At 45.1% G+C, this 21,290-nt stretch overlaps 2 protein-coding genes across 6 annotated transcripts; both read left to right on the plus strand.

The window, feature by feature from the left end:
- Window positions 1–256: 256 nt before the first annotated feature.
- On the plus strand, window positions 257–6,241 carry MRPS18B (mitochondrial ribosomal protein S18B). The gene is made up of 7 exons (XM_045500646.1): window positions 257–407; window positions 1,590–1,698; window positions 1,807–1,904; window positions 2,032–2,100; window positions 3,440–3,506; window positions 5,035–5,094; window positions 5,662–6,241. The coding sequence occupies exons 1-7, from the start codon at window positions 330–332 to the stop codon at window positions 5,955–5,957; spliced, it is 777 nt and encodes a 258-aa protein (XP_045356602.1). The 5' UTR covers window positions 257–329; the 3' UTR covers window positions 5,958–6,241.
- A 459-nt stretch (window positions 6,242–6,700) lies between these two features.
- On the plus strand, window positions 6,701–21,185 carry ATAT1 (alpha tubulin acetyltransferase 1). 5 transcript variants are annotated; one of them, XM_045500641.1, is made up of 13 exons: window positions 6,701–6,860; window positions 7,294–7,354; window positions 7,479–7,570; window positions 7,690–7,750; window positions 7,871–7,894; window positions 8,182–8,283; window positions 15,467–15,512; window positions 15,632–15,700; window positions 17,270–17,341; window positions 17,514–17,757; window positions 20,272–20,351; window positions 20,443–20,485; window positions 20,818–21,185. In XM_045500641.1, exons 1-13 carry the CDS (start codon window positions 6,754–6,756, stop codon window positions 20,990–20,992), a joined length of 1,176 nt encoding a protein of 391 aa, XP_045356597.1. In that variant the 5' UTR covers window positions 6,701–6,753; the 3' UTR covers window positions 20,993–21,185. The 5 variants fall into 5 exon arrangements, with proteins under 5 accessions (XP_045356597.1, XP_045356595.1, XP_045356596.1 ...); XM_045500639.1 differs by having other exon boundaries at window positions 6,703–6,860; window positions 7,871–7,984; XM_045500640.1 differs by lacking the exon at window positions 15,632–15,700 and having other exon boundaries at window positions 6,703–6,860; window positions 7,871–7,984.
- The last annotated feature ends 105 nt before the right edge of the window (window positions 21,186–21,290 follow it).

A 21,290-nucleotide genomic window follows, 5' to 3' on the forward strand; every position in this document is an offset into this window, starting at 1 on the left:
ACTTTTCTCACCCTGGTTGGTAGAACCGGGCCGGCGCGTGCGCATTGAGAAAACGTTGGTAGAAATCCCCTTCAAAATTGTTTAAAACGCAAGCCCTTAGTATGAGATCTAAGAATCGTAATGACTGGTTTAGGAAAAACGCAATTTTGAAGCCAAATTCAATTGTGACGCAGTTGAAATTGGCTTCTCCCCATAGCCCCCCCTTTTACGCTTCCGTCCTGACGCAAGTGCGGGGCCGCCTCCCGCACTGCGGACTAGCCCTTGGCCCTACCGTAGTCAGTTTCTTGGAGCATGCGCAGTCGCCTTTCGTGCCTTGGGCATACGTCAAGATGGCGGCGTCCCTATCGTGTTCGTTGCTGAGGCGCCTTCTTAACCTTTCGCCCTTCAGAGGTGCCTACGGAGTTCAGGTAACTCCTTGGAGCACACTTTGCACAACCGCAACTTAGTTATACTTTCTCTAGGTTATTGCTGGGAATCCAGGAGCGGAGACCTTCCCAAGTGCTTATGCCTTGGCCGGCTAGGCAGCACTGCTTCCACCACCCTTTCCTTCTCACCCTTTTCAGTGCTGCGCGGCTTTTTAATCTTTAGCCCAGGGCAAAGATCCCGGGTTAGATATCATTCTTTTCCCGTTACCATCGCGGCTAAAGAACTAGGTAAAGGATTGGACCTCTTGGTCATACACAACCAGCTCTTAAGTATGCGTATGGTGTTTAAATCTGATTCTCTAGAGTGATCTTGGGTTGAGGGAGACTAACTTTTACCTGCTGTGATATCTCCCGGTAAAGCCAGGATACGTTCTCAAGACCTGGGGACCAATTTCTCCGCTTTCTCTCACTAAATTATTTTATTATTGTTATTATTATTATTTTAATCAGAGCATACATGAGACCTTAACTCAGTCCTTTGGATTGAGGTTTCCCTCCAGCCTCATGTACTCACCACACTGGAAGTTCTTAGTAGGGCACGGTAGGTTCTTGGTAGGGCAGGGTGAGATAGAAAGGCTTGCACAGCTGCCACTCCCTAAAGTGGGACTGAAGACTGGTGACAGGGGGTCACCACGGAGTTAATAACAGCTTTGGTAGCTTTAAAGCTAGCGTTAGTACTCAAGTTTGTTCTGACCTATGGAATGTTGACCTTCAACTTTTTTAAGACTGGGCAATTTCATGATCCAGGATTGGATTGGGTTGGAGATTGCCCTGTCATGTGCATCCTCTCCCTGCCAGGCATCTTCCTTCCAAGAAGTTAGACATTCTTCCTTTTCCTTTCTTCTCACTTTCCTCCACTAGACTCAGTACATTCTCAAAAGCACGACTATATCATAGGTGTCTTCTCAAATACGTCTGCTTTCCAGTCACTTAACCTAGTTACCCTCTCATATTAGCTTTTCCTTCAGGGTCCAGTCAGAGACAGGAATAGTGGTTGATGATACCAATTTTACCCTAACAAAAATGCTACTTTCTCTGTATATTCTTACTATATTCCGTTAATACAGTGGACATGAATTCCCCTTCTGCTAACATGTGGGCAGTGAGACAATCAGGTCCTTTCCTTGAGCTCTTTTTCTGATTTTTTTGGCCCTCTTTTTATAGGTTCCCCTCCAGACTCTTTGCACCAAAGCCCTTCCTGAGGAAGATTCTTTGCCCCTAGATCCCATAACCCCTTATAAGAATGAACCCTGGAAATATCTGGACTCAGAAGGTACCTCTGAATGGGAAAGGGGAGGATCACAGCGGTCTGAAATAAGTGGACAGAGACATTTCTGTTACCCACCCCCCCAGAAATAACTTGTGTGGTTTTTCATTTCAGAATACCAGAATCGCTATGGTTCTCGCCCTGTGTGGGCTGACTACCGTCGAAACCACAAAGGTGGCATACCCCCTCAGCGAACTCGAAAGACCTGTATTGTGAGTTTCTGAAGGTGGTACACGGATGGGATGTAGAGTGTGGATGGAGGCCATAGTGACCATGGCAGCAGTACTTTTTCTCATGGGACTTTGAACATCTTCACTTACCAGTTTTTTCTCTCCACAGCGTAGAGACAAAGTTGCTGGGAATCCCTGCCCCATCTGCCGGGATCCCAAGCTGCATGTCGACTTTAGGGTAAGGGGAATCTTTTCTTCAGAGTAAGGACTTGGAGTTTCTTCATAGTGCTAAAGAGATTACCATGGGTGTCCTACTCTTCTTCATAGCGTAGTACTCCTATAGTTTATTTTGCATTGACTTTCTAGTAACAGAAAAACATTCCTCTCTCCAGCCTCTTGTTCTCTATTGTGGATCATACTAAAAAGTTTCATCTCTTATATGTGAAATTTACAGTTTACATTGTAAGGCCAGAAGAATACCTGTTTCTAATGGGAGAGCAATACCCAAAGGTTCATTTGTATCCATCACAATTATTGGCAAGTAGATTGGGCTAGTTTTTTTCTGTGCGTGTGTTTGTTTTTGTTTTATTGTTGTCATGTTGTGTGATGGCCTGCTGAGACTTGGGGTTGGAGAGCAGATACATGAAGCAAGATATAGAGTCTAATTATTTTTCAAAAAGCCTTTATTGCCAGGACAGAATTTCCTCCCTAAAGAGTTCAAAAAACCATATAAAAATATGGGGGGAAAATGGGAAAAATGTTATTCTGAGCTTGCAGTGAAGGCATTAGAGCAGAAGCTGGATGGTCATCAAGGGAGTTGGAGGAAATTCATGTATCAGTAAGCAGATGGGGGTGTCTGACTGCTCTCAGGTCCCTTCAGACACAGTTGTGGAAGGGTCCAATAGATAGATAATATCTCAATTTCAACTGTGTACAATTGGTTATAAAAAGAGAACATAAGCAGTTGTATACAGTTCAGAAGTCATTACGTGACCGAGGAAGAGACACAGGTTATAGGTTGAATAGTTCAGATGATTCTGCTTGCTCTTTTACTCCACACACGTATCTACTTTTTTCCTTGGGTGTCATCTCCTGTTGATTGACCTCCTGGCCAATGGGCATTCTACACAATTAAGACTATAAAATTGTTCTTAGTAAATATATATGTTATACGTAGTATGCTGTTGTGTACATTAATATTTTACACGTGTGCGTTACAACATATATTTCTGGGTGATTTCATGGATTGCCAACTGACTGTCCCCAATTTGTTTTGCATGAAAGGCTGATTTTACAACCTAACCCCTGCGGGAGAGGATTCTATGTAAGTCTCAGTGACAGAATGTAGAGTGTGCACATAAAATGGTTGGAAGGTCAAGAAAGGGGAAACGTTTGCTGGAGTTTTTAAGAATGTGTTTAGCAAAGTGATGGGGCTAGAAGAAGGGTAATACCTGAAGAGACACAGAGGAGTTAAGGGTGTCTGTGCACACGTGTACAGATTGTGCACTTCCAGTCTCTCAAGGTCTTGGTGCTCTCCCTGCCATCTCTCATGTTTCCCCACCACTTTCCTCCCACAGAACCTGAAGCTCTTGGAACAATTTGTCTGCGCCCACACGGGTGTCATCTTTCATGCTCCATACACAGGTTAGCCCATCATCCCTGTCACCACCAGAATAACTTTTCCTTGGAGCACTTCTTGTTTATTCAGTCACGCAACAGGTATTTGGTGGTTCCTACGTATGGCATAAAAAAACATTGATTGAACGTGTTTGGAAATCCTGCTTTAATGGGAATCTTCACATGCTAAAGCAATTATATGTGGACAAAAGATATAAGCAAGTACCAATGTAAGTAAACTATCTCAACAGAGCTCTTAGAAGATAAGTTGTGGTGATGATCTCCTTTCTGTAGAGTCTCTGCTTTTACAAAAATTGACTGTCATTGGTCACAAACAGACACAAGTCTCCAGAGTGAAATCCCATCGTGCAATTTTTAGACACTATCTCTTAATCCTTTCCCAGTCTACAGCTCCTACAGAGCACTCTGGGGGCTCTCCGGCTCGATGGAGGCTTCAGCTGGGTTTGTAAGGGGCACCTCGAGCATTGATTGGCTCAGGTGGGGGACCACTCTCTTCTCGGAGATGACTGATAAATTGACTGCATGTAAGTTCTTTTTGCCATCGACAATCCAATTAGCTCTAACTCTCTCAAATTTGGAATTGTAATCCTAACAATGCAAGGTTACATCCATTCCTTAACGATGGTCACAGGCCAAATATGGCTCACTGCTGTTTCCATTTATTTTCATATTGTCTACAACTGCTTTCAAACTACAATGGCAGAGTTGAGTAGCTGAGACAGAGACTGTAGGACCTGCAGAGCCTGAAATTTATGTGGTCCACCACAAAAATTTTGCCAACCCCTGCTCTAAAGCAAGATAAATTTGCAAAACTAATCTGAATCCACCATTTTGGGGAAGGCAGCATGATCAGTGGAGTTTGGTTTGTCGGGGAGTTTTAAAGAGGAGCATTTATAGTCAAGCTATAGAAAGTTAAAGGAACGATTTTGCTACTCTCTCAGATCACCTTCTCCAGATCTGGAAACCTTTCTTCCTTTATATTTTGTTTAGGTTTATTTATTTTCTTTGAGAGAAAGCAAGAGTGAGTGGGGGGGGGGGGGGGCAGAGAGAGAGAGGGAGGGAGAGAGAATCCCAAGCAGACTCCATGTTCAGCGCAGAGCCTAATGCGGGGCTTGATTTCATGAACTGTGAGAATGTGACCTAAGCCAAAATCAAGTCAGATGTTTAACAGATTGAGCCATCTAGGCACCCCCCTTTCTTGCTTTATTGACTCATTCTTTGTGGATTGTCCAATCTAAATCTTTAATCAACCATACTTGCCCTTTGAATTTTGTTCTGCTGTCTTGGAGGCTTTACCATCAAATGGCTTTTCTGTGGTGGCTAGATCCTCTTAAAGTCTTCATCTCAGCTCTCAGGGGGGATTCTTTCCATTGGATAGATGGGGAAACTGAGGCCCATGGAGGGGTCAGAAAACTGGGATTATTAGAGCAACTTTTTCAAACCCAGCTCTTTATCATCATATAGAAGTAGTTATATACTTTATTTACTGTGCTTTTCGGAACAAGCACCAAGTTCTCTCTCTTTCTCCCTTCAGGGGTCTGTATGAAGCAACACAAGAAGTTGACCCAAGCCATCCAGAAAGCCAGGGATCATGGTGAGCATAAGGGGCACAGTGCAGTTTTGTGCCATAAAGAAGGTGATTTAGGGCTGGAGGGCGGATATAAATGCTACCGATCTGAAAAGGTGGTACCCAACGTGTTCTTCCCAAAAAATCTTCCAGCACTCCACTGGTCCCTTTTTCCCTCTCCTGAGTCTTTTACCTTGTCCTATTCCGTTATTCTTCCTCTTTCCTTTCTCTTCCCTAACTATTGGTCCCAATGCCAGAGATAAATCATAGGGGATCTTTGTATAAATCTCTGGCCCTGGGCTCCATGACACCTTCGCAGAAATTTTAAAAAGGTATACCTCTGCTAGGGCAGGTGCACCTTTATAGTCCTGGTGCAGAGCTGCACGGTTTGGCAGGCAAGAGCCCAGGCAGTAAGTATGTCAGTCCTCATTGCCCCTTGTCCAGTTGCCTTTGTGCAGTGTACAACATGCATAAATGTACCCAGTGGCTCTGACTGGTTCCTCTCTCCCTTTATAGGTCATTTTATTTATTGTCTTGACCTGAACTACTCTTCCTTGCTTCCTTCCTTCACTTTCTCTTTTTTTAATCCCCTAGGTCTCCTAAGGTACCACATTCCTCAGGTTGAACCTCGGGACCTTGACTTCAGTACCTCTCATGGAGCTGTGAGTGCTACTCCACCAGCGCCCAGCCTGGTGTCAGGTGACCCCTGGTACCCATGGTACAGCTGGAAACAGCCACCGGAGAGAGAGCTGTCCCGTCTTCGACGCCTCTATCAGAGTCATCTCCGAGAAGAGAGTGGTCCCCCACCTGAGTCAATGCCCGAATTGCCACTCACAACCCCAGCTGAAGCCTCCTCCACTGAGCAGGAGAGCCCCCAGAGTGCTCTGTAGGAGCTGTATCCTGGGAAGGGATTATAAGAGATAGTGCCTAAAAATTGCATGATGGGATTTGACTCTGGAGACTTGTGTCTGTTTGTGGCCAGTGGCAGGCCCAGGGCCCGAGAAAAGAAATGATTGTGTTGTTGAAGGGAAAAAATACATTTGAGGCTTAGGGAGGGCAGGACAGATGTGTATGGGAAATCCCAATCCCTATATATTGTAAATAGGCTAAACATTCTGTTACTGCTTCAGACTTCTGCTAACTCAACTTTCCACAATAAAGCTATATTTCTGTTTATGGTCTGAGTTTCAGATTAATGCCATTCGTGTGGGGGAAATGGGTGCTGCTGTGGGGAGGGGAGGGGTGAAGCTTGCGCCAGACCAGCCAGTGACTCTTGGAACCAGGAGCCACCAGAAATGAGCAGTTGGGCCATTAGGTCATGATCACCTTTCTGGCCTCCTGTGCCCAACTCTGTGTTAGTGTTCCCACCATACCAGCTGTTTGGCGGGGTGGTATGTTAAAGGGTTGGAGAATGGGTCTTTAGGCTAGGAAAAATGCATTGCTATTGCCCTAGCTATGTGGGATGTGGGGTAGGGGAGTGGCATTGCTAAGGGACTGACTGGCCTGGGGAGAACGGCTTCTCCAGGGCTGGCTGCCAAGAAGCTCGTGCTGCCCCTAGAGGCGGGTCCTGAGCCACTCCACTGCCAGGAAATAAGGGTTCCCAGAAGCACTTCCTCCCCTCCACCTCCTTCGAGGAGGAGCGGAAGTGACGTGTTGCGGGGCGGGTCTGTCCACGCACAATGGGCCATGGAGTTCTCTTTCGATGTGGACGCCCTGCTGCCGGAGCGGATCACGGTGCTGGACCAGCACCTGCGACCCCCAGCCCGGCGACCCGGAACCACAACGCCGGCCCGGTGACATCTCAAATTCGCCCCAAGGCCCTTCTCTCCTAGTTTCTCTCAAAAAATGGTCCAGGCACCACGCCCCCTTTTCACGGAATAGTGGCCCTGCCTTTTGTGGTCCTGGCTTGCCCTTTGGTGACCTTTGACCCTAGACCTGGTGGAGTTGGTCGCCACTTGCATCTGTGACCTTTCACTCTTAGGCCTGATTTGTTCCAACCAAAGCCCTTCCGGCTTCCCCACAATAACCTCAGGGAAGAAGGAGTGTACTGTATTGAAAAGAGGTGTGGCAAAAGTTTGGGTTCCAGAAAGGTGGGGTGGAAAATCAGATTGGAAAGGTAAAGTCAGAGAGTCTTAAGTGCTGAACCTGGATTGAGGTTGTGGCCAATGTTACCAGGATCCTCTAATTCAGTAAGTATCTGACTCTTTGTTTCCTTTCTTTCTGTAGTGTTGACCTGCAACAGCAAATTATGACCATTGTAGATGAACTGGGCAAGGCTTCTGCCAAGGTACTGGGGAGTCTTTAGATGGAGAAAAGGGCGGGGTGGGGGGAATCTCTCTGGGGCCAGTAGATAAGAGAGGCCTAGGTCCTTGGGAATGGATGCAGAAAGTCTCTCTTCATCTTCCCGGCAGGCCCAGCATCTTCCTGCTCCCATAACCAGTGCATCAAGGATGCAGAGTAACCGCCATGTTATGTATGTGCTCAAAGACACTTCAGCACGACCGTAAGTGCCAAATGCCCTTCCATCCCATATTTTATTCCTTCCAACCCCAGCCCCTCTCCCTTTTTTGACTCTCCCAATAGCTGCTACTAGCTTGTTTCATTATTCTTCCCATCCTGCAGAGCTGGAAAAGGAGCCATTATTGGTTTCCTGAAAGTTGGATACAAGAAACTCTTTGTGCTGGTGAGTGTTACTGGAAGCTGAGAGTTCACATGCCTTGGCTTTTGAGAATAAAAGGGCTGGATGTTGGGGGGGGGGGGCAACGATGTCTGTCCTAAAAGATATTTGTTCTTTACCTCTTAGGATGATCGTGAGGCTCACAATGAGGTAGAACCACTTTGCATTCTGGACTTTTACATCCATGAGTCACTTCAACGCCATGGCCATGGACGAGAACTCTTCCACTATATGTTGCAGGTGTCATTTAGCTTTTCACCAGTCCATCCAAAATAGAGATCAAAGGCCCCTTTGCCCTGACCCCTCCCAAAGGCCCTGACTTCCACCCTCCTCCCTGCCACATTCCCATATCCTCCTATCCCCTTCCCAGGCTGCTGGGTTCCTCTTGGCATGCTTTCCCCCAACCTTCTCCTACCCTGAGTCTCCTGTCTTTGCAGAAGGAGCGGGTTGAACCACACCAACTGGCCATTGACCGACCATCACAGAAGCTGCTTAAGTTCCTGAATAAACATTACAACCTGGAGACCACAGTCCCACAGGTTAGAGGCTTCAGAGGGTAGATCCTCATTGAACATTCCCATTGAATGTATTTATTATTTGGGGGCAAAGAAATGGCATCTTCCATGCATTCCTTATTACCCATTATATAGGATTTATTCTGTGTAGCTAACCTCTTCTCCCCCTGCTCCCCCCCCCCCCATTTTTTTATGGTACCATCTCTCATTCTGCAGCTATTCACTTTCATGTATTTTGATTTTTCGTTATTGGCTGTTCTGTATACCCAATAATATGTTTGTGCCCCAAACACAGCCAGTTTTCACCTCGTTTTTACACAGGCCTTTACTCAATCAATATTTATTAAGGCCCAGAGTAATATATATTCCTTGTTTTTGGGGAGTTTTGGCCTAATAGGGAAGGTGGTTTGTGTATAAGTAAATATGATACAATGTACTAATGCTATCCATTCATTTAACAAATATTTATTGGGCACTTGACACTGTTTTGCACACTAGGAATACTTTACTCAACAAAACAGACAAAAGTCTCTGCCCTTGTGCAGTTTATATTCTCGTTGGGGAAACAACCGTAACAAATGACTATGTAGTATGGTTGATGATAAGTGCTCTGGAAAGAGGAGAGCCACTGAGAAGGCTTGCAAGTACCATTGTTGGGATGGGAGTTCATGGGGTTGCAAGTTTAAATAGGATAATCAGGGGCACCTGGGTGGTCTGTTAAGCATCCCATTCTTGGTTTTGGCTCAGGTCATGATCTCACAGTTCGTGAGTTCAAACCCAGCATTGGGCTCTGTACTTGGCTGCTTGGGAGTCTCTCTCTGCTCGCTCCCCTGCTCACTCTCTCTTGCAAAATAAATAAGCTTCAAAAATTTTAAATGGGATAATCAGGGAAGGCCTCACTGAGAAAGTGCCATTTGAGCAGTAACTTAAAGGAAGTGAGAATAAGAGCCAGGTAATATCTGGAGAGAAGGCATCCAGGCAGAAGGAATGGCTAGTGCAAAGTCCATGAGATAGAATGTGCCTGAATGAATGAATTGGCTGGTGTGGCTAGAGCAGTTTGAGTGAATGGGAGTGTGGTGGATCAAGTAGCAAGGGGGAGGAAGAACATTTCAGACCTTACAGGTATTGCAAAGGCTTTGGCTTTTGCTCTAAGTGAAAAAAGGAGAGTCATCATAGGAGTTTGAGCAGAGACATGATACAATCTGATTTAACGAGACCACTTTGGCTATTAAGAATAGCAATAGGGGAGCAAGGATATAAGCAAGCAGACTAGTGAGGAAGGAACAATCCTGATGGAAAATGGTGGGGCTGAAACCAAGATGGTAGCATTAGAGCGGGTAAAGGGTGGTCAGATTTTAAATATTTTGAAGTTAAATAAGATATCCTAATAGATGATCTGTGGAGAAAGAGAAAGAAGGAGTTAAGGATGATCCCAAACTCGGCCTGAGCCATTGGACAGATGAAATTTGCTTAACCGAGATGGTAGGTGGAGCAGCTTTGGAGGGAAATGATAGGAGTCCATTTTGATTTTGTTAATCCTAGGTTGAGTTGACAGTTGGGTACTTCTTTGGAGTCCACAGAAGAGATTTGGAATAGAAAGGTCTCAGCATACATAGGGTGTTGAAAGCAATGAGATAGGAGGAGATCACCAAGGAGTGAGTATAGAAAGAAAAGTGGTTCAAGGACTTGAGCCACTGAGCACTTTTTTTTTTTTAAGTTTATTTACTTTGAGAGAGACAGAGCTGTGAGTGGGGGAGGGGCAAACAGAGAGGGAGAGAGAATCCCAAGATCCCAAGCAGGCTCCACACTGTCAGTACAGAGCCTACTGTGGGGCTTGGTCCCATGAGCCATGAGATCACAACCTGAGCTAAAACCAAGAATCAGGTGTTCAACCCAGGTGCCCCAAGCACTCTTTTAAGGGGTGTCACCAGAGGAGGAGAAGAACCAGCACATGTGACCAAGGAGCGACTAGTGAAGTAGATGAAAATTTACAGGTAGGTAGGGTGACCTGGAAGACTAATGAAGAAAACATTTCCAGGAGGAAGAAATGGCTTACTGAGTCAGATGCTGCTGATTAGTGAGGTCAGAAGAGGCCTGAGAGGTGACTGTTGTATTTAGCTGCCTGAGGCCACTGGTGATCCTGACAAGGGGTTTTGGTGTAGTGGTGGGTAGAAGCCTGGATGGATTGGGTATAAGGAGATTGAGAAGCCAGGAAGTGGAGAGGGCAAGAATAGGCCATAAATGCTGCTTTAAGGGGAACAAAAGAAATAGAGCAAGAGCTAGAGGGGAAAATGGATTAAGACAGGGTTGACAATTTCCGTTGGGAAGAACCAGCAATATAAGAATGACTTAATAGAAAATGTGATGTCAGAACATGGGGAGAATTGCAGAAGCAATGTCATTGAATGGGCAGGAGGGGTTGGGATTGGGTTGACAAGTTAGCTTTGGATAGGAGCATGGACAATCCACTAACATGATTTGATTGATGTGCTTACAGAAGAAGGTATAAAGACATGGTGGTGAGTGCTACCTTGGGGTGGGGGTTGGGTAAAGGAAGGCTTGACTTAGTTTAATCGTGAAAGCTGAATGTCATGGGGACAGAAGTAGGCAGGCTAAAGTGCATTTCCTATAGAGGAACCAGCATGAGCACAAGCAGATAGGTATTCAGATACCTTTTAGGGTACTACAGGCAGTATGGTGTGGCAGGAATGCTGTGCATGTGCAATAATTATTGCTGGAGTAGGAGGGTGGGCCTGTAGACAGGGTCAAGGCAGGAGATAGGCAGGATCTATTTATATTTAGAATGTCCTCCCCTAATACATTGTTCCATTAAGAGGCAGTGCAGAGGGGCGCCTGGGTGGCGCAGTCGGTTGGGCGTCCGACTTCAGCCAGGTCACGATCTCGCGGTCCGTGAGTTCGAGCCCCGCGTCGGGCTCTGGGCTGATGGCTCGGAGCCTGGAGCCTGTTTCCGATTCTGTGTCTCCCTCTCTCTCTGCCCCTCCCCCGTTCATGCTCTGTCTCTCTCTGTCCCAAAAATAAATAAATGTTGAAAAAAAAAAATTAAAAAAAAAAAAAAAAGAGGCAGTGGAGAGTGGTGGGAGGAGCATACCATATTGGGCATACCAAGGTAACCTGTAGACCAAAGCATTGTAGAGTATAATTATGTAAATAATGATTCATGAGCTCTGTGTGCTGTCTACATGCATCATCTTAGTTGATCTTTGTACCTCTCTTTGAGATGAGTGCTTTTATTGACCCCACTTAGGGGTTTATACAGATGAGCAACTTGACCAAGTTCACACAGCTAATAAGTGGCAGAGCAATAACCTGAACCCAATGCCCACTCTTTTTTTTTTTTTTTTTAATTTTTTATTTATTTTTGAGGGAGAGAGAGACACACACAAAGTATGAGCAGGGGAGGGGCAGAGAGAGGAGACACAGAATCTGAAGCAGCCTCCAGGCTTTGACCTGTCAGCACAGAGCCTGACACAGAGCCTCACTGAACTGTGAGATAATGACCTGAGCCAAAGTCAGATGCTTAACCAACTGAGCTACCCAGGCATCCCAGCTATTGGCCACTCTTTATGACTACACTATATTCCTGGCCGAAATGCTGCATGCAGCTAGAATCAAGATTCTGGGGCTTAAGTCCTGGCTGTGTCACTTGTTAGCTACTTGGCTTTTGGCAGGCCATGTTTCCAAGCCTTTTTATTCTTCTTTAACATTATGACTACAAGGATTGTTGTGAAGGTCAAATTGAATGTGGTTTGACAAAATAACTCTAAAATGGTCAGTTGGCACCCTGTCCTCCAGCATGTCTTCTCTTAACAATTCTACCCATTTGAACCCTGCTTAATTCTTAGTTTTTCTCATTGTTTATATACTTAAACTATTTGGTTTCGTTAATGTGTGTGAATGTTTAAGTTTTTGTTTTGACAGTTCGGGATGCCTCATCTTCCCTGATGTTTTGTGTGCTGTCTTTCCCATTTGCTTGGGTCCTGGGAGAACTAAAAAGTAGGGTATGGGTTTTTGTTTTTTGTTTTTTTTTTGTTTTTGTTTTTGTTTTTCTTTGGGTTTTTTGTTTTTGAGATAAAATGCACTGTTTTAACTATCTAAAATATACAGTTTAGTGATTTTTAGTATTTTCACAATGTTGTGTGATTATTCCTGCTAATTCTAGACCATTTCTATGATAAAGAGAAACCCAGAACTCATTAAGCAGTCACTTCCCATTCCCCTTTCCCCAGCCTTTGTCAACCAGTAATTTACTCTGTGGATTTGCTTATTCTGTACATTTTATATAAATGGAATCATACGATATGTGGCCTTTGTGTTTGGCTTTCACTTAGCATAATGTTTTCAGACGGTTCATCCGTCGTAGCATGTATTGGTACATCATCACTTTTTATGGGTGAATAATACTCCATTATTTGGGTATATCGTATTTTGTTTATCCATTTATCATTGTTTATCCATTTATCAGCTGATTCAGATTTGGTTGTTTCTACTTTTTGGTTATTATGAATAATACTGCTGTGAATATTTGTGGGCAAGGTTGTGTTTGCACATATCTTTATAGTTCTTTTGGGTATATGCCTAAGAGTAGAATTGCTGGGTCAAATGGTAATTCTTTATCTGTTTGAGGAACTGACCAGATGTTTTTCCACAATGACTGCAACATTATACATCTTCTACCAGCAATGTACAGTATTCCAAGTTCTCATTATCCTAACATTTGTTGTCCTAGTGGCTATGCACTGTTATCTCTTTGCAGTTTTGATTTGCATCTTCTTGATGACTAATGCAGATCTGCATCTTTTCAAATGTTTATTGGCCATTTGCTTATCTTCAGAGAAATGTTTATTCCAAGTCCAATATCAAGTCCCATTTTTAAATTGTGTTCTTTTTTTTAATTTTTTTTAATGTTTATTTTTGAGAGAGAGAGACAGAGCGTGAGAGGGGGAAGGGTCAGAGAGAGCGGGAGACACAGGATCCCAAGCAGGCTCCAGGCTCTGAGCTGTCGGTACAGAGCCCAACGTGGGGCTTAAACTCACAAACCATGAGTTCATGACCTGAGCTGAAGTTGGACGCTTAACTGACTGAGCCACCCATTTACACCCTCCCTTAAATTGTGTTCTTTGTTCTTGAGTTAAGTGTTCTTTATATATTCTAGATATAACACTCTTATCAGATGTATGATTTGCAAAGATTTTCTATTCTGTGAGTTTTTTCATTTTTTTCTTCCTTCCTTCCTTCCTTCCTTCCTTCCTTCCTTCCTTCCTTCCTTCCTTCCTTCCTTCCTTCCTTCCTTTTTAAGTTTACTTATTTTGAGAGAGACAGAGCACAAGCAGGGGAGGGCCAGAGAGAGGGAGAGAGAGAGAGAATCCCAAGCAGGTTTCATGCTGCCAGCCGCAGAGCCTGATTCAGGGCTCTAACTCAAACACCAGGAGACAATGACCTGAGCTGAAACCAAGAGTTGGACGCTTAACCAACTGAGCCACACAGGTGTGCCCCATCTTTGCATTTTCTTAATTGTGTCTTTGGAAGTACAAAAGGTTTTGCTTTTGATGAAGTCCAATTAATTTTTTTCTTTGCTTTCTCATGCTTTGGTGTCATATTTAAGAAACAATTGTCTAACCAGGTCATGAATATTATTCCCTATGTTTCCTTTTAAGAGTTTCATAGTTTTAGCTCTTAACAATTAAATCTTTGGGGCACCTCGCTGGCTCAGTCAGAAGAGCATGCAATGCTTGGTCTCTAGGCTGTGAGTTGAACCCCATGTTGGATGCAGAGACTACATACATACATATATACATAAAGTTTAAAAAATTAAAAAAGAAATTGAGATCTTTGACCCAGTTGAAGTTATTTTTGTCTAGTGTGAGGTGTAGGCCCACATTCAGTATCTTGCATGTGAATATTCAGTTGACCAAGCACCGTTTTTTGTTTTGTTTTGTTTTTTCCTTTTCAAATTTTTATTCAAATTGTAGTTAACATACAGCGCAATATTGGTTTCAGGGGCAAAATTCAGCAATTCATCACTTACATACAATGCCTGGTGCTCATCATAACAAGTGCCCTCCTTAATAACCATCACCCATGTAGCCCATTCCCCACTTACCTCTCTCCATCAACCCTCAGTTTGTTCTCTATCTTTAAGGTCTCTTGAGGCACCTGGGTGACTCAGTCAGCTAAGCGTCCGACTCTTGATTTTGGCTCAGGTCATGATCTTATGGTTTGTGAATTCCAGCACTGACAGCACAGACCCTGCTTCGGATTCTGTCTCCCTCTCTCTTCCCGCCCCCCAGCTTATGCTCGCTCGCTCTCTCTCTCTCTCTCAAAAAAAATAAAGCTTAAAAAAATTAAAAAGCAAAAGAGTCTCTTACAGTTTGTTCCCCCATGTCATATGTTCATTTGTTTCATTTCTTAAGTTCCACATATGAGTGAAATCATAAGGTATTTGTCTTTCTCTGACTTATTTCACTTAGCATAATACATTCTAGCTCCATCCATGTCGCTGCAAATGGCAAGATTTCATCCTTTTTTATGGCTTAGTAATATTCCATTATAGATATACCATTTCTCTCTCTCTCTCTCACACACACACACACACACACACGGACTCTTTACATAGTTGGACTTTTGTTGATAGTGCTGCTATAAACATCGGGGTGCATGTTCCCTTTTGAATCTGTGTTTTTATATCCTTTGGGTAAATACCTAATGGTGCAATTGCTGGATCACAGTGTAGTTCTATTTTTAACTTTTTGAGGAACCTTCCAGAGTGCCAAGCACCATTTGTTTAAAAAGCTGCTTTTCCTCGCATCGAATCATCTTGGCATTCTTGTTGAAAATTGACCATAAACACATGGGTTTATTTCTGGGCTCTATTCATTCCAATGGTCTCTCTCTCTGTCCATCTTTAGGCCTCTTCCATACCATTTTGATTACCATACCTTGTAGAAAGTTTTGAAATCAGGAAGTGTGAATCCTCCAAGATTGTCTTGGCTATTTGAGGTCTTTTATAATTCCATATCAACTTTTAGGATCAGCTTATCAGGGTTTGAGTTTTTCACTGATTCTGTCAACAAGGACAGGAAAGCTGGCTTTTTGTTCCTCCCACTATGTTTTTTTTAGGACAAGTTCTGTCCCCAGGTAGTGCTGAATGGCTGAATGGCAACTATATTTCACTTGTTTCATCTTATAGGTCAACAACTTTGTGATCTTCGAAGGCTTCTTTGCCCATCAGCACCGTAAGTTTTCTCAATTTGTGTGTGTTGGCCAAGTAGTTGGGGTGAGGGGAAGGAAAGAGGTGGATTCTTGATCCCATTGGCCCCCTCACTGAGGGGCACCACCACTTCCTTCCTCACAGGGCCCCCTGCTCCCTCCCTGAGAGCATCTCGACATTCTCGTGCTGCTGTGGTTGATCCTACACCTTCTGGTAAAGCTGCAGTGAATGGGTAGAACCGTAGGGCCATAGTGGCTAGTTCCTCTGGAGGCCACGGGGAGCATAGTGCAATCATGGGCAATTTGGGAGAATTCTAAAGCAGCCGAAGTCTCTGGCAATTGTTACCCATTTGCCATTGCCATTGTGAGCTTAGTGCATCTTAGGTTTGTTAGAACTTTAACCAAGTGAGTTCACTGGGAGCCTGTTTGAGGATTGGTATTGATGGAGTCTCTTGCCCCTTCAGGTCCGTCAAAATAGGCCAGAGTCACATTCCTTTGCAAACCCCTCAGGTTTCTGTCAGTCAGTGAGGGACAGGCAAGGGTAGTCAGCCCTTCCATTTCCAATCATAGAATAGTGACACAAATGGTCCAAAGTTTAAATATATATTAGTTTTAAAAAACAATGCTCACAATTTAGTATTTCCAACCAAATAATGAAATTGATCTGGAGAAACCAAACCTAGGAGGTACTGAAATGCTGCCCAGCTTCCCCATTCCATCATACACACATGTTCCTTGCCAGTTTGGGCCCCACTCCTGCCTCTTCCTCACTGCCTCCCACAGGTAGAGAAGCACAGCTTGCACAGAAGTGCTCCCTTGTTGATCTGGTTTTGTGGCTAGCTCTCACCTCGTCCATGGCCAGGAAAGGGAGTAGCAGCCACCCAAAGAACAGTCTGTTACCAGTTATTAGTTTCGACCAGCGTCAGGCACTGGGAGGCAATTCATATCTATGACTCGCTTTGCTTGCCAAGGCTTCTTCCATCTAGCTCCTGCTGACTTATAGGCTGTAAGAGGGAGTGAGAGCCAACAAGGACAGTGAGGACCGAGATCCACAGGGGAGGAGAGCACAGATAAAGCCTAAGTGGATTTGTTGAGAAATCTCTCATTTACCACACATGATAGAGAACCTCTGGAAAGGGAAAGGGAGGGAGCAAATAGGAAAGTAAGGGGATGGAAAGTAGAGCTTTGGATAATATGTTAGCCTCCCATTTACTCTGCTAACTCCAGATGTCTTTGTTTTCTCCTCAAACTTTTGTTTGTTTTTCCTTAAAAAAGCTTAAGTTTTGTCCTATTTTTGCGCCAGAAGGAGAGGTTTTGCCCCACCCCAACCTCTCCAAAGCAATCCTGATTAACCAAGGGCTTTGTCCGTCTCATCTAGAGGGACCTGGGGTCCTCGTTGGCCCAGCTGGGACCATTCCACTGCCCCAGAATCCCAGGGGGGCCTGACAGCACCCACTGACAGTAAGAGCTCGCCTCCCTTAGCCATCCTTCTCCTGCATCACCCAGGCCCCAGAGTCTCCCCCTGGAACTTTTCCCCCAACTCTGCATTTGACCTACTCCTTCTGGCTCCCCTCAAAAATGCTCCAACATTTTCCTTGAATTCCCTCTTGGTGTGAAGGCATTGCCACAGAGCTGCTTCTGTGATGGAGCTGAACTCTCCTTCCCTGGGAAGAACTGTGGTGTCAGGGAGTAGAGGTTTGGGGTCATGGGGGTAGTGGCTGGGAGGAGGGGTGCAGGGTATGTCTCCTAATGCTTGTTTTGCCTGTGTCTTCTTCACTGACAGCTCCAGCAAGAAAGCTGCCACCCAAGAGAGCAGAGGGAGACATTAAGCCATATTCTTCTAGTGACCGAGAATGTAAGACTGGGGTAGGGTGGCTGGGCTTGGGGACCTTAATCCAGGGGAAGGATTAGTTCTCTCTAAAGGCTCTGATTTTTCTTTTTTCTACCCAAATCTTTGCTGTCATCACTCTCTTCCCTCTTTTTTTTTCTTCTTTCTCTGTTGTGGTCTGTATTTTCCCTCTTGCCAGTTCTGAAGGTAGCTGTGGAGCCTCCTTGGCCCCTAAACAGGGCCCCTCGCCGTGCTACACCTCCAGTTCACCCACCCCCCCGCTCCAGCAGCCTGGGAAACTCACCAGAACGGGGTCCCCTCCGCCCCTTTGTGCCAGAGCAGGAGCTGCTGCGTTCCCTGCGCCTCTGCCCTCCACACCCTACTGCCCGCCTTCTGCTTGCTACTGACCCTGGGGGCAGTCCAGCCCAGCGTCGCCGCACCAGGTAATATGAGTTAGGGAGGGTTAGGGAGCCTCAAAACTGTCAGAGAGGTTGTTAGAAATGGCAAAGGGCAGTTTGAATCCACCAGAGATGTGAAGCAATAGGACATGTGGATTGGAGAGGCCTGAAACCTTTTGATAAGAATATATTGGAACGGAGTGGTATGGAGTGGTAGGAGTGGTATAGAAATAAACGAAGGAGCAGAATAGTATTTTATACGGAATCGAGTGTTTTAAAGTGACAGGAGGAAGGAAGAACACAGATCCATTGGGTGGGGAAACGGAGTCAAATTGGGGAAATCTTGGTTTAATACTTACTGGGAAGATGCAGTGTCTCTGACATTTTGGGGAGCCACTGGCCCCATGTTAGTGCTTTGTATGGCAGCAGCCCATCTTAACAGGTGGAGTGGGCATCTCATTGATTTCTCTCCCTAGCTTTCTCTTCACTTCTGACTTTGCTTTCTGTTTTTCTCTCTCCCCCATTTTCCCTTTCCCTTTCTCCTGTCCATAACACCCTTCCTCAGCTCCCTTCCCCGCTCTGATGAGAGTCGATACTGACAGACAGCTACCCCTTCCCCTCCCGTGGAGACCCGGGATGGGCAGAGCTCCCTCTCCCTGAGAACCCCAGACCCACTCTTCCATTGTAGTCCCCAGGTTTCAGTGGAACCTGACAGAGCTCATAGGATTCCCTCTTCCACTTTCTTGGGCAACAGTGTTGTCAGGGTCCTACATGGCCAAATACTTTGTAGCTTTTCTGCCTTCTTCCTAAGTGGGCTGCGAACACTCCCACAGCCAGCCTGATTTGCTGCCAGATCCATTGATTGGGTGGCTCATACTGATTATCCAGAGAAGCACACTTTTGCTTGCTGTGTTAGACCCTAGAACACCAAGGAAGGTCCAAGGGCCTCCTCTGCCAGGGAAATAAATCCCATAGTCCTTCCACAGTGTTACTGGTGGCTCTAATACTGCTTTGTGCTGCCTACTACATTTATCTTCTCAGCCTGCTGAAGCCAACCAATGAGCTTTGCTTCAGAGCAGCTCCGTGATCTAGGACAGGGTCTTACCAGCTCCCCAAAGGGATCCACTCAACGTTGCCAAACTCTAAATCTCCCCATGTTTTGTGTATGTATTGGGAACCCCCAAGCTGATGTCTGCTTTGAGGCTCTAGACTCCCCACACTTCTGAAGATACCATCACTTCCCCCAGATCCAGATACTGTGAGGGAGTTTGTTTCTTGGCAGCAGATCCTGTTGAGCACCCTGTGATCACTCTTAGCCATGTTTCAGAAGATAGGCCCTGAGTCTCAAGTATCTGTTAGCTCCTGGGATCCCCTCTTGTATACATCCCTCCCCAGTAGCTAGATGCTGATAAATGCCTGTCTGGTGAGGTTGTCTTGAGATGATGGAGGAACTCTTCCTCTGGCCTTCCTTTCTTTCTTCCATAGCAAGAACCTTCCCTGCTCCATACCCAGGGTATGGAACATCCTTCCCCCTCCCTACCTTCTGAATGTGTGGTAGATCAGGTTACTCCCAGTGTGTTCCCCCATCCCAGTACTTGGGAGCAGGATCTCCCTCTCTCCCAACTCACTCCTTTTCCTTCCCCTTCTCACTGTTGTTTGAATAAACTGCATTCTTTTGTGTTTTTTAAATGGACATTTTCAATGAAAGAAAAATCAAAAAAAAAAAAAACAAAAAAACAAAAAAACAAAAAAAAAAAAAACCCCAAACTTAAGGTCTCAGCCTCGTTTGTGTGTCACCTGTTTTTTTTTTCCTTGGGATCTCTGGACCTCTGTGCCTCTCATCTTCCTTACCTCTGAGATCTACTGGATCTTCTGCAGGTTCCTTCTCCTGTCCATGTAGTCACTGGATCCTCTGTGTAGGCTTCTGGATCTACTCTCCCATTCCCTCCAGAAACCTCCAGCTCTCCCCAGTGACTTCTACCCTTTTGCATAGGCCAGCCATTGCTGAGATGTCAAGATTTGCCAACATCTCTGGGACCTACTCATTGCCTCCTGACTATTCCCTGGATTCCTCTTCCCATCCTGGTTTCCTGCCCCTCTCCCACCCTTGGACCTCTCTCCGTACAATTTCTTTTCCTCCTAAATTAAGCCTTGTCATTCCCTATTTCCCTCTGGTCTGACATATCCTATAATTAAAATAACCATGTTTTCTAAACCAAACACCAGGGCATCTGGTCTAACAATTTTTTTTTGCCTATATGTGACTCTGGTTTTCTGACATAACTCGAATCACATTTAGCCTTATTTTTAACACACTACCTCAACTAGAACTAAGACTACAGCAAACTAGGACTGCTCCAAAAAATCTTGCGGTATAAAATGAGCTCCCTACCCTTTTCTGAAGCATAGATTAGATTAAAACCCCATAGGAATGGTAATTACCCCTTTGTCTTTATCCTGTACTATTCCTTTCCTTTCTCTTCTCTGATTCCCCCCTCCATACCCACTTATCTTTTCTTCCTGTAGCCTCTTCCCCATCATCTCCCATTTCTTCTACAGGGGGGCTCCCCCAGGGCTGGTAGCCCAAAGCTGCTGCTACAGCCGCCATGGGGGATTGAGTTCCTCATCCCCCAATACAGGTAAGTATTCATCCTTCCTTATCCTCAAACCAAGTAGACCATATTCACTACCTACTCCAGCCTTCCCATGACATGCCTGGTGTTTCCACAGGCAACCAAGAGTGGAAGCAGGGGGAACAGGAAACACAGAATAGGTGAGGTCTGAGCCCTTCCTCTATCAGCTTCCCACCACTTCTGACTCCTTTCCTAACATCACTGTCTGCTACTTTCTCCTTTGAACACCAGCTCCTCCCATAAATTGTTCTACCTAACATCCTTAAACCCTCTTTCCCCATAGGTTCAACTCGTGCTTACTTTGGCACTAAGGGGTTTCAGATTTGGACACATAGCACTAATGGTTTCAGCCTCATACTCACTCCATCATGTATCCTACTCTACATTAGGGCCAGACCTTGAAGAGCCCCTGATCTTAATTGCCACTCTAGTACCCCAGTAATTCACCTTCCATCTCCCTCTCACCTACCAGGTCTGCCAGCGAGGAGCAGGTCTTGTCACAGGATGGGTCTGGGGAGGAACTCATGCACACAGTTCCTCCACAGGCCCAGGCCCTACCAGCTCAGTCCTGGACAGTGGGTGGGGACATATTCAACGCCAGGTTCATTCGAAACTTGCAGGACCGTCGCAGCACTAGGCCTTGGTGACGGAAACCCTTTCTCACACCTTCAAAGTCAGTATAATTTCTCACTACAGGAGGTAGCCAAACAAAGCCCGCCCTCATAATGGAAATATTTATTCATTAATTCTTTCATTCATTCAATAGCTTTTCTTACCAGTGCCAAGTCATTTGTATTTTATTTTTAACCAGAGCAATAAAAGTTTATTTTTATCACAAGAGCTACTAAAAAACTTGACTGTCGTTATTTCAGTCCCACCCTTCGTTCTTTGTTGCACCTGGTTCAGGCCTATCATCGCCCAGCCTTTTGCGTAAGCGCCGCACGT

The sequence above is a fragment of the Leopardus geoffroyi genome, chromosome B2 (genome assembly GCF_018350155.1).
Source record: "Leopardus geoffroyi isolate Oge1 chromosome B2, O.geoffroyi_Oge1_pat1.0, whole genome shotgun sequence".
Lineage (NCBI taxonomy): Eukaryota > Metazoa > Chordata > Mammalia > Carnivora > Felidae > Leopardus > Leopardus geoffroyi.

What these genes read in the sequence shown, in the direction of transcription:
- MRPS18B (XM_045500646.1), top strand. Translation starts at nt 330, where the DNA reads ATGGCGGCGTCCCTATCGTGTTCGTTGCTGAGGCGCCTTCTTAACCTT. An exon ending in AGCTGCATGTCGACTTTAGG is followed by an intron (nt 2,101 to 3,439) that starts GTAAGGGGAATC and finishes TTCCTCCCACAG; the next exon opens with AACCTGAAGCTCTTGGAACA. An exon ending in CTTTCATGCTCCATACACAG is followed by an intron (nt 3,507 to 5,034) that starts GTTAGCCCATCA and finishes TTCTCCCTTCAG; the next exon opens with GGGTCTGTATGAAGCAACAC.
- ATAT1 (XM_045500639.1), top strand. Translation starts at nt 6,754, where the DNA reads ATGGAGTTCTCTTTCGATGTGGACGCCCTGCTGCCGGAGCGGATCACG. An exon ending in ACAAGAAACTCTTTGTGCTG is followed by an intron (nt 7,751 to 7,870) that starts GTGAGTGTTACT and finishes TTTACCTCTTAG; the next exon opens with GATGATCGTGAGGCTCACAA. An exon ending in GAACAGGAAACACAGAATAG is followed by an intron (nt 20,486 to 20,817) that starts GTGAGGTCTGAG and finishes CTCACCTACCAG; the next exon opens with GTCTGCCAGCGAGGAGCAGG.